The sequence below is a fragment of the Urtica dioica genome, chromosome 6 (assembly GCF_054948205.1).
Source record: "Urtica dioica subsp. dioica isolate 48M chromosome 6, U.dioica_male_clone48M_v1_H2, whole genome shotgun sequence".
Classification (NCBI taxonomy): Eukaryota; Viridiplantae; Streptophyta; class Magnoliopsida; order Rosales; family Urticaceae; genus Urtica; species Urtica dioica.
Genome location: NC_142761.1, coordinates 43,409,256 through 43,423,398, shown reverse-complemented (window position 1 = coordinate 43,423,398; position 14,143 = coordinate 43,409,256). Strand labels below are relative to the sequence as shown.

Here is a 14,143-nt window from a genome sequence, read left to right as displayed (position 1 = left end):
ATTTTAGGAGATCGATGTGATTGAAGGGAGGTTGTACAACAAATTTTTATAGTTTTCGTATTGCCTCCACTGCGCCAAGATGTCAAAATTTTCTTGCCTAATGGAAGTAAATTATTGAGTATTAAATAGTGTGATCTCATCATGTACAGACAGATCTAAGATCTTGAAGAACTCGGAGATAGACCACATACATGATCATATAGCATTTGAAACATTCCACAACTTATTAATTCGTTACGGGGTTGGCTAGGCTTGGGAAGTGGTGTGATCCTTGCTTGAATAAGTCATGTAAATATCATAAACTTTCCATGACCCTGCTATGATCGTGTGTAACAAAATCCTCTAAAGTAAAATCTTTTAAACATTGTAAAAAGTTTAGAAACTCCTCAAATTTAATTAGGAGATTTAAAATACATGAAAATCCATACAAAAGAAAGCTTATCAATACATCAATATTTCCTAAATTGTTATCTCACAGCTACCATACAAGTTTGAATATTGTTAAATTGTTATATCGTTCAGATTTTGAGAAATTTTTGAAATACTATGAATGTATAAGTGATCAATTGGTGTATAGAAGGTAGTTAAAGCACAAGTTTCATCATAAATAAGGTTGAGAAAAATTGCAAAAATCTTAAGCTATTTCAATGTAGTCGTCGTTTGATGCACCATTACCTAACTAGTTGACATAATTCAAAATAATCTTGTTATAACACAGAGACAAGAAGCTGGTCAACATTAAATATGTTGAGTTTCACTTAATCTTATTGTCGAGATGGAAGATTCTCTCAATACGACCATAAATTAGAAAATCCATTTTAAGCTCGTTTACTCTAGTGTTTGAACTATAAATCTACTAAAAGATATCTCTAATTTTTATAATGGACAAATAGAAGGTTTTAGATTTGACTTTCACGATGAGATTAATGATATAGATCGCAGATTTTTAGTGTAAAAGATTATCCTCACAAGGTATTTGTCATTTCAACCCCTAATCATAAGACTATTATCCGTGCTATTGTTTCATTTTATAGAAATGATTTTCTCATGTAAACGTCATTCTTCGATTACTTTTATTAAAATTGCTAAGATGTTGTCGGCCGTGTGGCTTTCCTCTATTGTAAGAGAAACTTACGATTATGGATTTGTGAACTACATGAGTACACTACTATGCTTCACTTTTTTTTTTTTTACTTATATTTACTAGAAATTACCTTAGTTTTATTATCGTTTTTATTTTAACTCTTAAATCACAATATTCGGTATAAAACTATGATGATTTTGAACAAAATAAAGGTGAAGAATGATGAAAGATGCGCTTGTACATATGTAGTTTTCCTCTTATAAAATTTACTAATTAGAATAGTCAAGAAAGAATTAGATTAAGAGATATATTCGTCGTTGAAATGAATTTAATGGATACATAAGTAATAAAACATTGGATAGGCATGATATTTGACTAGAAAATAAAGTAACCATGATATTTTCTTAATAAAAATATCTACAACATCCTTCCAAACAATAAATTGTAAAAAAGAAAAAGAAATAAATTGTAAAAGTTAAGAGTACGTGAATACAATAATATAACTCGTGTATACGGAAAATAATACACCGCTCCCCAGGGTATTGTACCGCTACGAAAACAGATTTAAATTCTATTGTCTTCTTGTTTTTTTTTTTTTTTAAATATTGTCTTCTTTCAGTAAAGAAAATAAAAATGAAAAACAACACACTGGAACAAATTCTATTTTCATTTTCTTTTTCTAATGTTTGTTAGTTCTCTTTCGAAAAAGGGCATATTTCTTTACTCAGTTTTCGCTCTCTCTCTCTCTCTCAAATTATTTCTTCTTCTTTAGTCTTCTTCTTCTTACTCTACGAAGTTTCAGTTTTTGAATGCTTATATAAAGCTTCGCTTAGTGTACTAAATAGCATTATTGTTAGTGCTGCAAATAGTCTCAAAATTCTCTGACATTTGAATTCAAACTCGTCACCATTTGAAAATACAAGAAATTAAAAAAAAGGGAAAACCTTTTTCCGTTTCTTTTTATTTATTTTTTTATTTTATTTGTGGAGCCTGAGAGAAGCTCGAAGTTAGATTTCTGACGAGAAATGCCTCTTTGAAAGAAGGTTTGTTCTCTCTCTCTCTCTCTCTCTCTCGTTCTTTCTGATCTCATCTGACAGTCTTTTCATTATTTTGGGAATATATTTTTTTTTATGAACAGAAACGGAGATTTCGAGCGAGTTCATCGAGATCTAGAGAGTAGAGGAATGAGACGAACGGTGTTTGATTCGATTTGAAGTTTCGGAAATGCGTTGTGATTGTTTGCTAACAGTTAGGGTTTTTGTTTTTCAAAGTTAGTCTATTTTGCGATGACTACCAAGCGCGCTTATAAGCTCCGTATCCTTTTCCTATTTTTCAGTCATTTATTTATTATTTTTTGGGGATTTCATTTTGACACTGTGACGTTTGTCACATTTTTTCCTGATCTGGTATAGTACTGTTTGGCTTTGTTGCCTAGCCTTGTTTGGCCTTGACTACAGTGTTTGACCACAGAGGAATTCGTTGCCCATTCGGCCGCGGTAAATTGCCTTAAAATTGGAAGAAAAACTTCTAGGGTTCTTGTTACTGGCGGAGAGGATCACAAGGTCAATCTCTGGGCCATTGGAAAACCCAATGCCATTCTGGTATATACACTTATTTTTTTTTTTCCGTTTCCATTTAATGTGCCTCTTCAATTTTTTTAGTTCTCTCTCATTAGGGTACCACATTGACAAAAATAATGTTGAGAGCCCATTGTTGGACTGCTAATAAACTTGTGCCGGTAGTTTTGTTGTTGTTTTGAGTTCCGATAATAGGGCTGTTTCCAACATTTGTGGTGGTTTCCCTAGAGAAAATTCTAGTTGGTAGACATTTGTGTCAACCCTTACACTTTTGGCCCAATTTGTTGTCAATTCGTTGTTCTGGACAAATGGAAAAGCCAATGCTATTCTGGTATATACACTTATTTTTTCCCCTTTTCATTTACTGTACTCTTCGAATATGTTAGTTCGTGTTCGTTGTTTTTGTTCTCTGTCATTAGGGTACCTCATTGACAAACAAAATTGTTTGAGAGTTGTTGGACTGCTATTAAACTTGTGCCCTAGTTTTGTTGTAGTTCCGACAATAGGGTTGAATTCAATCCACCATTGTTGGTTTTCCTAGAGCGAATTCTAGTCAATAGACATTTGTGTCAAACCTGACTTTTTGACCCAGTTTGTTATTCTGATCACTCTGTTCTTGTCCCCCAGAGTTTGTCTGGACATACTAGTGGCATTGATTCGGTTAGCTTTGACTCCTCAGAGGTGTTGGTTGCAGCAGGAGCTGCTAATGGCACAATCAAGCTTTGGGATCTTGAGGAAGCAAAGAGTATCTTTCTATAAACTCGTATCGTTGGTTTTTTACTCAACGATGTATTTTGACTTTTTGGAAAATCTTTCACACGCGTCGATTTATGTTGCAGTTGTTCGCACACTTACGGGTCACAGATCCAATTGCATATCTGTGGATTTCCATCCCTTTGGAGAGTTCTTTGCATCCGGGTCTTTGGACACGAATCTCAAGATATGGGATATCAGAAAGAAAGGGTGTATACACACATACAAAGGCCACACTCGGGGAGTCAATGCCATCAGGTTCACTCCAGATGGCCGGTGGGTCGTGTCTGGTGGGGAAGATAACACTGTTAAGGTTGGTACTGCTTACACTTTCATCGTCTAATACAAAAAGAAACGTTCAATTTATTTACTTTTGTGAGAAAAAACCAAGTTAGATAGAAGAAAGAGAAAAACGGAACATTGCTGGCAAGAGCCAGAAGAAAGATACAAACTACAGCACATTAGCCCAACCCGACAGTTTCACAATCCTTTCCAAGTGCTTAGGCGAAATTCATGGCACCAAACGCTAAAGCTAGATTTAAATCTTATATATATGGACTTAGCCATACTCAGTAAAGCTACTAACAAACAAAGAGAGAGAAAGATAAGCTGAAAGGATGGTGAGAAGTGAGAGAACCGTGATTTATGTTCATTTACTTTTTGCTACTACCCTGATCTATTTGGATTTTAGAACTACCCCTGAACTGAGTTGCATTGATGATAGTTATAAATAACTATTATTTTTATTCAAAGATTCACATTTTTTTTTTTTTTTTTTTTTTTATAATTGTTGATTTTTTTTCTAGTACTCTCAGCTATTGGTTGGGTATTTAGTAGAAAATCTTTTTATTTGTCTATTTACAAAAATATGCATGTATGCCTTTAACCTTGTACTATGACTATATTTTGACCACTCTCTTTCTTATTGTGCAATTTAACAGTTGTGGGATCTAACGGCTGGGAAGCTTATGCATGAATTCAAGTCTCATGAGGGCCAAGTTCAGTGCATAGATTTTCATCCCCACGAGTTTTTGCTTGCAACTGGTTAGTGGGTTTTCTCATTGAGCTATTTGCAATTTACTTGGGAAATGTGCCATGAAACTCAAAATTTATTTTATTCGCAAATTATTACTGGTCATTTTGAGCAAAGGAAGATTGACTTATTATTGACTCTGCAGGCCAAAATAAAAAAAAAATATTAATTAAGACTTTAGTATTGCAAGGAGTATTCCTGAAAAATTTAAAGTTGCGTATCTCATGCGGTTCAATATTTTGCCTACTTAGAATATTCCTTGTTCATTCTTCCAGGTTCAGCAGACAGAACAGTTAAATTCTGGGACCTTGAAACATTTGAGCTAATTGGTTCAGCTGGACCTGAGGTACTTGTAGTTCTCTAAGACCTGAAAACTTGGCTCCATTCTGAACTGCAGTTTGATTTCTTGACGAGTTATATATATGTACATATGTATATTTATTTCTATTTATTGAAGATAATGCAACTTGTTTTTTACGTTAATGTCAGACTGCCGGTGTACGTTGCATAACTTTTAATCCTGATGGGAGGACTCTACTCTGTGGATTGCACGAGAGTTTGAAGGTTAGTAGTATGATACAGATAGTCTGTTTAATGAAATTGAACGGATAAAAGTCATGCAAAACTGTGAAACATTTTGTAGGTTTTTTCATGGGAACCAATCAGATGCCATGATGGCGTGGATGTTGGATGGTCTAGATTATCGGATCTTAACGTTCACGAAGGAAAACTACTTGGCTGCTCATTCAATCAAAGCTGTGTTGGAGTATGGGTCGTAGACATCTCGGTATCTCAACTCGCCATCGCTTTTGAAATTGCACAGTTGGATTTCTTTTTCTTTTCTGTTTTCCTTGTTTCTGCTCTAATTTTTTTATCGTTTCCTTTAAACAGAGAATAGAGCCATATGCAGTTGGTAATTCTAAGAGACTAAATGGTCACTCAGAATCAAAGTCTTCAGGCACAGGGAATGTCTCCGTACTGTCTGAAAATACTACAAAGGCCAGTTTGGCCAGGTTGTCTGTTTCGCAAAACTCAGACCCCGTAGTTAAAGAAACTAAATCACTTGGGAGATTGTCGGTTTCTCAAAATTCTGATGTCAAGGAACCAAAAGTTCTGGCATGTATGTAGCTATTCATTCGTCTCTTCCTTTTTTTTTTTGCTGATAATTTATTCACTTGTATATTTTATCCATTGTAATTGAAGCATCGGGGAACGGACCTGGTACTCCTCAAAGGATTGGGTTAAGTTCGAGCCCAAGAAAAGTTGCGCCCAGTTCAGCGGCGATTCCAACACTCACTAGGAGGAACTCTTCAAAATCTCATCCAACGTCCAATGCTACAACTTTTAACAGATCGGAAGTCATACCCGTTATCGTACCTAGAAATAGTACAAGTCCAGAATTGGCAGCCGAGCCACCTAAAAGAGAGGTAGGGCTAGCCGGAAGAACAATGCCGTTGAGTTTGCAGTCAAAGGCAAGTGAGTTTCGAAGGTTCGCCGCTGCTAAAGAAGACGCGGATAGACCAACGGGTCCTGTACAAACGGACTCTGCTGCCTCTAAAGGTGTAGAATTCAGTGTTGCTGAAAGGGGTATTTTTCCCAGATCTACAAACTTAGTCCAAGGGTTATCTTCTGATAAGAGTGCAAAGGACGAAAGATTCAGCGCACAGGGTAAGCATGAAATGAGTTCAACAGCGGAGCCCGTCACTAATTGTCAGCCCGACAATTGTGAGTAGATTTTTTTTTTCCTTCTAATTTTTACCATGAATAGGAACTATAATTCACCCACCACTTTCTTACCCTTCTTTTTGCTCTCTTTTCGAAAGATGAATCTCGGGGCCAGAGGATGAATAGAGATGCATTCCCTGTTGGAGGTCTTAGAGCAGGTAGACATGTTCTTCATTATAATCATCAAGTCTATTATTATTATTCTGAAACAGTTTCAGCAGCATATTTTTTTGTCTTGTTTTTCAGGAAGGGCTAGGTCAATGGCAGTGAATTGGGAGAAAAGGGATAGGTTTTCAAATTATGAGGGACCTACTTCCAATACATCCTCTGGAGGAGTATCTATTAACATGGCCGCCTCAAATATGGTATAACTCGGTTTCTTGCTCTAATGACTTATTTATTTAACATTTCTGTTACATTAGACAAGTTTACAATTTGTAACTCCTCTAGAATCTTGTTATACATATCAGTTATCACAAGTTTGGTCTCCTGTGAAGAATGGTTCACCATAGCTGAGTTGTTACTTGGCATCAACTGTTGAATGGATTAATTGTTTTTTTTAAGTATAAATGAACTTCAGTCTACCTTTTTTTGTGGATTCCTGCTCAACCTAATTTATTTATACACTTTTTTGTTCCCCTTGAAGTCTAAGCAAAGAGGATATCCCTCATCCGTTGAGAAAGAGTCGGTGCCGGCGAGTGATGAGGATATCATAGCTGATATCATAGAACAACATAATCAATTTTTAAGTTCTATGCACTCTCGATCGGCCAAGTTACAGGTGATAACTGAAATTCTAGTTATAATTATCTCTCCATCATTGTAACTCCCATTGTTCCTCGTGATTTTTGGAGGTGTAATGGCAGTTTTTTGCCAGTGCCACTTCAGAAAAGAATCGATTATAATTTGTTATTGGCTGAACTTGCAGGGTGTCTATAGATACTGGGAAAGACATGATGTTAAGGGAGCCGTTGGTGCTATGGAAAAGATGGCCGATCACGCTGTTAGTATCTTTTTATTTATTGTCTGAATTTTTTTAATTCTTTTCTCGGCCTCGTCTTCTGGTTATATCTGTTGATGAGAAAATTATATAGCTTCTTTTCTTCTGATACGGGTGTTCGTATTTTCAGGTCGCTGCTGATGTGATTAGCATTATGTTGGAAAAGATTGACGTTGTTACACTCGATGTATGCACTTGCCTTCTGCCCGTACTCGCCGCCCTTCTAGATAGCGACATGGATAGGTAAATCCATTTAATTAAATAATTTTTTCTTAAAAGAAACATATGTCTTACTATCATAAAAAAGAAGTACTTGAGAAGGGAATCCGTAATAATACTAGAGAGTTTCCGTATCTCTTGTTTGTATAAGTTGATGAAAAGTATCTATTTTCTAAATGATGACTTGACTCGCTCATTTTGGATAATATGTAGGCATTTAGTGATCTCTCTTGATATGCTTCTGAAGCTAGTCAGATTATACGGTTCAATGATTTATTCAGCTGTATCTGCATCTTCTCCTGTCGGTGTTGATATCGAGGCCGAGCAAAGGTGTGACAACTTGATCTTGATTGTCTTTTCTTGCTATCTCTTTTGATGCTTAACAATATTTGAGACAGAATAACAAAAATAAATAAATGACAGATAGACAACAAGAGATTAACAAAAATGGTTACCCCATCCAAATGTCTTGTCGTCCCAGCTGTGTTTTATGTGTCTCTCTTATTTTAATCTTATGCTTTAAAGCCCATCTTAGATTTTTTCAAGTTGGATTTTATATTATTTTGGTTGTCGTTTCTCAATTAAATGATTTTTTATTTATTTTTTTTATAACTATTTTAGTCCAAACTGTTTCTCTTGCAACTTTTAAGTACACCGATTGACGATCCCCTCTATTTATATTAAAAAAAAAAACAATTTCCGTACAAGTCAACTAGTTTTCAATCAACTTATAAAGATAAATGGGTGTCGCAGATTGGAGCGTTACAATGTGTGCTTTGTGGAGCTTGAAAAAGTTAAACGATGTCTGCCCGCGCTTACAAGGTAAGTCTTCTTTTGGGTCTTTTCTTTTCTTCTTTCGTTCTTCCATTTTCCTTCACCTTGATTTTAATGCACTGCACCGATAATCCTGATATCTTTTCTTTTTCGTTTATTTTTAATCATAGAAGAGGGGGATCTACTGCCAAATCCGCACACGAGTTAAATCTAGCTCTTCAGGAAGTTTCATGAAAAAAATTACCGGCAAGTGGGATTTTTTTTTTTTCTTTTCAAGTTTATATTATATCTAGATATTTATTTTTATTTCAATCTTACCGCACTTGAACAATGCTTGTCGCATTTTGAGACGGAGTTTATGCATTTTAAGCCGTGAAACCCCTCTCGTGATGCAGCATCGGACGGTTCTGTCTTTTCCGGTCGTGTATGGTCCTGACTCGGGCCCCGCCGTTTCTGTACATTCCTTCCTACTAAGTGGAGGCATTAACTACAAAAGCTAATTCTACTGAATTTGTTTTGATGAAAAGAGGAAAAAAAAAAAAAGAAAAAAAAAAAACTTAAAGGCAGTGACCTTTGGCCTCTTTCTCATCTACATGTGGTGTTTGAACAGTTTTGACTGAGTCTTACACAGTTACTGATCGGAGGAGGGAAAATCGACCACTCCATTTTTCACTCTTAACCAAATATCTCTTCAGAATTTGTGTCGTCTCTGAACATATTTTTCACCCATCATCATGCTGCTTCGGAGTGTTTTTGAATATATCTACCAACATATTCATTTGATGTAAAAGACCAGTAATCATTTAGCGGGTGTTTTTAACCCATTTCTGTGAGTAACGCCTTTTTCTAATGTGAAATCCTTTCGGAAAATGTCTACTTGTTTTTTTTTGTTCCTTTCTTATACAGTGTTTTCATATATATAGCTAAACCTGTTTTTTTAGCGGAAGAGAAACACAATAGCCAGTTTTCTATTCTCTCGTGGTTAAAAGATAAAAAAACTGGGAAGAAAATTCTTATAGAATTCGGAGAAATGGCCAAGTATAAACCATATTGTTTATACGATCTACTTAGACAGTAGAAAAAAAAACCATTGTTGATGTGATAATTCACTTCAAACCGTTTTAAGTTTCCAGAAAACTCGGTTTTAAAGTATTATTATTGAGTCTCGAACTATTGTCTAATAGTTTGATTCGCTCGATAATTAAGAAGAATAGAAATGTATACTTACGATATAAACATATATTGATGCTTTATTCAGATTGGAAATGACAATACACTTGGGGTGGAGCTCATGGACTTGGTACCGAGTGAAAACTAATATTGAAGGCAAAAAATTTACATAATAAAAGTGACGGTTTTTCATATCTGACGCCAATTTATAGTCTCGAATCCGTTCTCCGAGCTTCTTATATTGCGGAGGACATGTGATCGTTAAAATTGGTGTTTTCCATTCAGCTCGCGATACATGTCCCTGCTTGATCCGGGATGAGCGAGGTGGTTGAAGAAAAGGGGTTTGACCGGTTTTCGTCTTCGTTTTTTGAGTAGTCTGTTGAATGGTCTCTAGCTATAAGCTTGAACGACCGAGTCAACGTCTCTGGCGAGCTAACCTCAAAAGGCCTCACTCTATTGTCACGAAGAGGCTAGGTTGATCAGGTCCAATCTTACATATTCGGGCCGTGACCTCAATGTTCGAAGCCAAATCGAAGTCTTGCACTAACAGCCGGCTAAGTCATTGGTGTCAAAATAATTTTCTTGCGAGAGATTTTGCATATATAATAAGTTGGCTAAAAATAGTGTTCTTAATTATGTGTTACAAAAAGATTGAGAGAGCGAGAGAGATAAATAAAGTGGGGAAATTCTTGTAGACTAAAAATAGTTAAATATACTTGTTTTGATAAGAGGGGCGAGCTCAGTTGTTAAGCATCCCAACCCCTCCCCTCAAATGAGGAGAAGGGTTCGAGTCTCCGTGAAAGTAATTTGCTAAAAAAAAATAAATAGTTAAACACGTAAATAATAATTAATTGGTCATAACATCAATATAAATTAAATTTTTTTGACTGTTTTGTTTTCAATTCGTTTTAAACAATTACTTAATACAAGTCCTTAAAAACATATAGCTTTTCTCTTTCTAGTTTACATTTTTATCTGGTTTTGTTTGTTTGTAATTGTGTCACCCTTGACGTTGTTTTTAACTAAATCGATTTTAAAAAGCATTTGATTACACGACTATCAGTTAGTTCAGATTGATCACTTATGACACATGACATTTTACCAACTACTTAAATGATAATTTGAGTGAGATAATTTATTTGGCTAAGGGCTAAAATTGTAAAATATATAAAATTTAATGTGATATGATAAACTCCAGACGAGAATATAAACAAAGATGGTAAATAAAGTGGACTTCCTTTTTGCTCTCGCCAAATTCAAAAATCTAGTATCTCATAAAGACTCATGTTTGGCAAGTTAATAATTACGGATTTTCCATTTATTTTTTTTCTCTGCATTTTTATTAGGTCTTTATAAAAATAAAAAGATTTTTTTTTCACTCGACTTAATACTGCAATATTGATCTAGAAAGAGGTGTCACAAATGAAACCCTTGCCAAATAATTCTTTGTGATAAAGGTGTAAATGAAGATTTCGGTTACCATGTAAACAAAAAAAAAAAAAAGAAGAACAAAAAAGTGTTGTCTCTTTCGTATATGGTCTCTTTTGAACAATATGTGCCCGGAAATTGAGCCCGATTTTTCACTTCTGCAAAACTGAGAAGAAGAAATTAAAAAACAAAGTGGTATGTTTTACTTTCCTTAATTTTTTTTTTTGTTTTTTTGTTTTTGGGTGTTTACTTTTTAGTTTCCGTTTTGTGTTTTTAGACTCGAAAAAGTTATTTTTAATTATTATTTAAAAAAGAAAAGAGAGAAAAGGGAGATTTTTTTCTTGTGGGTATTTCTTGGCTTTAAACCCTGCATGTTCCATGCAAAATTTCCTCAACTTTTTTCTCTTTCCTTTTACTTTTTACATTTAGTATTCCGATACGCTGTTAATGCGAAAAACAGACACGAAAATTCTTGGGGTGAAAAAGAGAGACGAAAAGTAAAGAGGGTTTTGCTTAGATTTCAGCGAAAGAGAGATAAGAAAAAAAAAAGAGAGAAGAAGGTGAGTAATGGATTCTTGTACTAGCAATGAAAAAGGAGAGAGTGTAATGTAAATGTGGGATGTTTATTATATGTCATGAATGAATATCTAAGCTTGATATGATAATTGGTGACTTTAATTCTCAATGGATATCGCAAAACCCATGGTTTTGAATATTCTTTTTCTATTCTCGTTTCACACTGGGAATTCACATCAAGAAAACCACTATATAGTGATATCTGGTTTTTCCTACTTTCTGCCTTGTAGTATCTCTGAAGCGTGAATATGTATTTATTGTGATGTAAAGTTTGGAGTGTTTTCTCGGTTCTCTCTGTGAAACTGACCTTTTTCTATTCTTCTTTGTTCTTCTTCTTCTCTCGCCTCTGAACTTGTTGGGATTTAGCAGATAGAGAAGAAGGGGTAAAAATGACATATTCTCCATGGGATATGCTTCTTCTTTCTGATACAAATCGGTATTCCAATTTTCAGAGTTTTCTTGATTCTGTGACTCCAGTTGTTCCCTCCAAGCCTCTATCCAAGGTAAAAATCTGACCTCTTTTTCATTTTTTTTGGGGGTGTATCTATAATTTTCTTGAGATAGCTAGTCATGTGGCTCTTTTGGGGGATTTTTTTTTCTTCTCTGTGTTGGTGTTTGGTTGAGAAAGGAAATATATGACTAGTTGTTTTATTTGTGTAAAGTTGTGAACTTTGTATCTGTTTGGTGGCTGGGTTTTTTTTGTTTCTCATTTTTGGAAAAGGGGCTTTGTGTTTTGGGGGAAGTTTTTTAGAGAATGTTATCGGGGTTTAATCCCGGACTAGCTAGGATGAGGATTTATTTTTTTCCTCGAAAGGGATTGATGATTTTATAATGTAGATCCTTCGGATTTAAAGTCCTTTATCGACGCTTTTAACGCGACGTGTAACAATATCAGTCAATGTACCTATAAGGCGTGACGCGTGTAAGGCGTGACGTGGAACAATAATGTGTTCGAGTTTCCTTTCCTTAGTTTTTTATATTTAAAATCATGTTAGAGATTAATTTGGGAATACTCAATCCGACGTGTTAGTCGTGAGACTCGTGACACGCGTTACTAAACAACCAATACCTTTGATCAATCTAGAAGGCGTTTTCGTGTAATAATAACGTGTTTTATTTTTTCCTCTTTCGGTTATCTTCTTATCCAAAATGGTTAATAACAAGGATTTTTTTTTCTTTTGCACTTGATACGATGAAATTTGAAATTACCATTACTCAACCGTGGCTCAATTTCGGACTTTTGAAAATTTGCTCTCTTTTTTCGTCTAAGAACTCAACTATAATTATACATTGTTTGCACTCTTTTTTGTAAAACAGATTAGAATTCGGTTAACTTCTTTGATTCAATGCTAAACATCCATAACTTCTTTTCAACTTCAAAATCACATTGCCATGAACTATTAAGTATATTTGGTCAGCAATCATGAGTTTGACCAAATACTTTTTAAGAGATGAAAAGATAAGAACCTCACTCACTCTTGTTCTATTTGCACCAGCCTTGAGAGAAAGAGAAGATATAGTCTAGCTACATAATTTAAAATTATACATTACTTCATTAAATATTTTACTTTTATGCCCTTCTTAACACAAGAATCCTAACTCCACCACTGCTTGATCAGGTCCGTGTGCCGATCTTGAATGGCGATCCAAAGCCGATGGATCAAGAGATCGTCGAGTCTTTCTCGCTGAGAAGCTTCTTTGACTTCTACAAGGAAAGAAGCAACTATGGAGTCGGTGTCCCGATCCTTTTGAACAATGGCCAAGGCATCGTTCAGTACTATTGCCCCTCTCTCTCTGCCCTCCAAATCTACACTCAAAACCCACCCATTTCTCTCAGGTATAGTCCTCTTCTCTAAACAAAAAGATCATTTCTTTTTTCTTTATTTACTCTCTCAAGTAAACGATTTTTTTCTTTTCTTTTCGTGCTTGGGAAGGAGTCCGAGGCAGCGACAAGTGAGCAGCGACGAGAGCGAGAACGATGAGCTTTCGATGACTCAGAGCAACAACTCGTCGAGCAAAAGCTCGGACACCTCAGAGGACTCGGCTGCGGATCAGCAGGATCACCCGAGCAATAGCTCTTTCGGGGACTTGTATTGCCAGTTCAACGAGACCCTTGGTCCATATCATAGAGTCCCATTCTGCGAGAAGGTATACGCATAAAATTAAGGGCCCATTAGGAAAATAGCTAATTTAAACATTTGATATTGCTAAATAACCAACGTTTGGTAAATCTTAGATCAATAGCCATTTTCAGACCTAAATCTTAGGTAAATAGCCACTTTCATATACCAAACGTTGGCTATTTACCTAAAGTTTATGTTTGAAAGTGACTATTTACTTAAAATTTATCAAACGTTGGCTATTAAGCAATGTCAAACGTTTAAGTTAGCTATTTTCCTAATCTTCTGTAAAATTAATCCAATAAGTTGGTTTTTTAAAGCTCTTGTTGTGAAGAGAGTGAGAGAATTTTTTTTTCTGTTGCTTCTTAAGATCAATGAGCTAGCTGAGGAGTATCCTGGTCTGATGAAGCTTCAGAGCACCGATCTCTCTCCGTATAGTTGGATCGCCGTGGCTTGGTGAGTCTGATATTTCGTCTCATTATGTACTTTCTCAATTATGATTATGATCTCTTTGAATAGATGTGATAAATCACCTGGTTTTGTTATTTACTAGGTATCCCATATATCAGATCCCATTGACTAAGGATGTGAAGGCTTTGTCTGCATGTTTTGTGACGTACCATTCCTTGTCAGCCTTCAAAGGTCAGTTTCCTATTGCATGAAAACCGTACGTACAACCATTTT

General features: G+C 35.3%; 2 protein-coding genes across 6 annotated transcripts in view; both read left to right on the top strand.

Moving 5' to 3' along the window:
* Positions 1-1,797: 1,797 nt before the first annotated feature.
* Positions 1,798-9,035, top strand: LOC149394406 (Transducin/WD40 repeat-like superfamily protein). Of its 2 annotated transcripts, none has more exons than XM_089616948.1 (20): positions 1,798-2,127; positions 2,223-2,398; positions 2,555-2,685; positions 3,289-3,406; positions 3,501-3,727; positions 4,356-4,458; positions 4,723-4,793; positions 4,937-5,011; positions 5,091-5,234; positions 5,339-5,567; positions 5,651-6,172; positions 6,271-6,330; positions 6,419-6,537; positions 6,819-6,953; positions 7,101-7,175; positions 7,303-7,415; positions 7,605-7,721; positions 8,145-8,213; positions 8,339-8,411; positions 8,561-9,035. In XM_089616948.1, exons 2-19 carry the CDS (start codon positions 2,371-2,373, stop codon positions 8,397-8,399), a joined length of 2,397 nt encoding a protein of 798 aa, XP_089473074.1. In that variant the 5' UTR covers positions 1,798-2,127; positions 2,223-2,370; the 3' UTR covers positions 8,400-8,411; positions 8,561-9,035. The 2 variants fall into 2 exon arrangements, with proteins under 2 accessions (XP_089473074.1, XP_089473073.1); XM_089616947.1 differs by having other exon boundaries at positions 1,799-2,127; positions 8,336-8,411.
* Positions 9,036-10,321: 1,286 nt separating this feature from the next.
* The window catches only part of LOC149394405 (uncharacterized), a 4,968-nt gene continuing 1,146 nt past the window's right edge, over positions 10,322-14,143 (top strand). The window contains exons 1-6 of one of the 4 annotated variants that reach the window (XM_089617402.1): positions 10,322-10,958; positions 11,709-11,842; positions 12,959-13,176; positions 13,274-13,487; positions 13,830-13,915; positions 14,013-14,101. In XM_089617402.1, the coding sequence (XP_089473528.1) occupies positions 11,729-11,842; positions 12,959-13,176; positions 13,274-13,487; positions 13,830-13,915; positions 14,013-14,101 (721 nt within the window). In that variant the 5' untranslated portion in view covers positions 10,322-10,958; positions 11,709-11,728. Of the gene's footprint in view, positions 11,843-12,958; positions 13,177-13,273; positions 13,488-13,829; positions 13,916-14,012; positions 14,102-14,143 lie in introns of all 4 variants that reach the window. The other 3 variants (XM_089617400.1, XM_089617401.1, XM_089617399.1) reach the window with 3 other exon arrangements.

Coding starts and splice junctions, on each gene's coding strand:
- LOC149394406 (XM_089616947.1), top strand. CDS start 2,371: ATGACTACCAAGCGCGCTTATAAGCTCC. Junction 4,459..4,722: donor CGAGTTTTTGCTTGCAACTG/GTTAGTGGGTTT, acceptor TCATTCTTCCAG/GTTCAGCAGACAGAACAGTT. Junction 6,538..6,818: donor ACATGGCCGCCTCAAATATG/GTATAACTCGGT, acceptor TTCCCCTTGAAG/TCTAAGCAAAGAGGATATCC.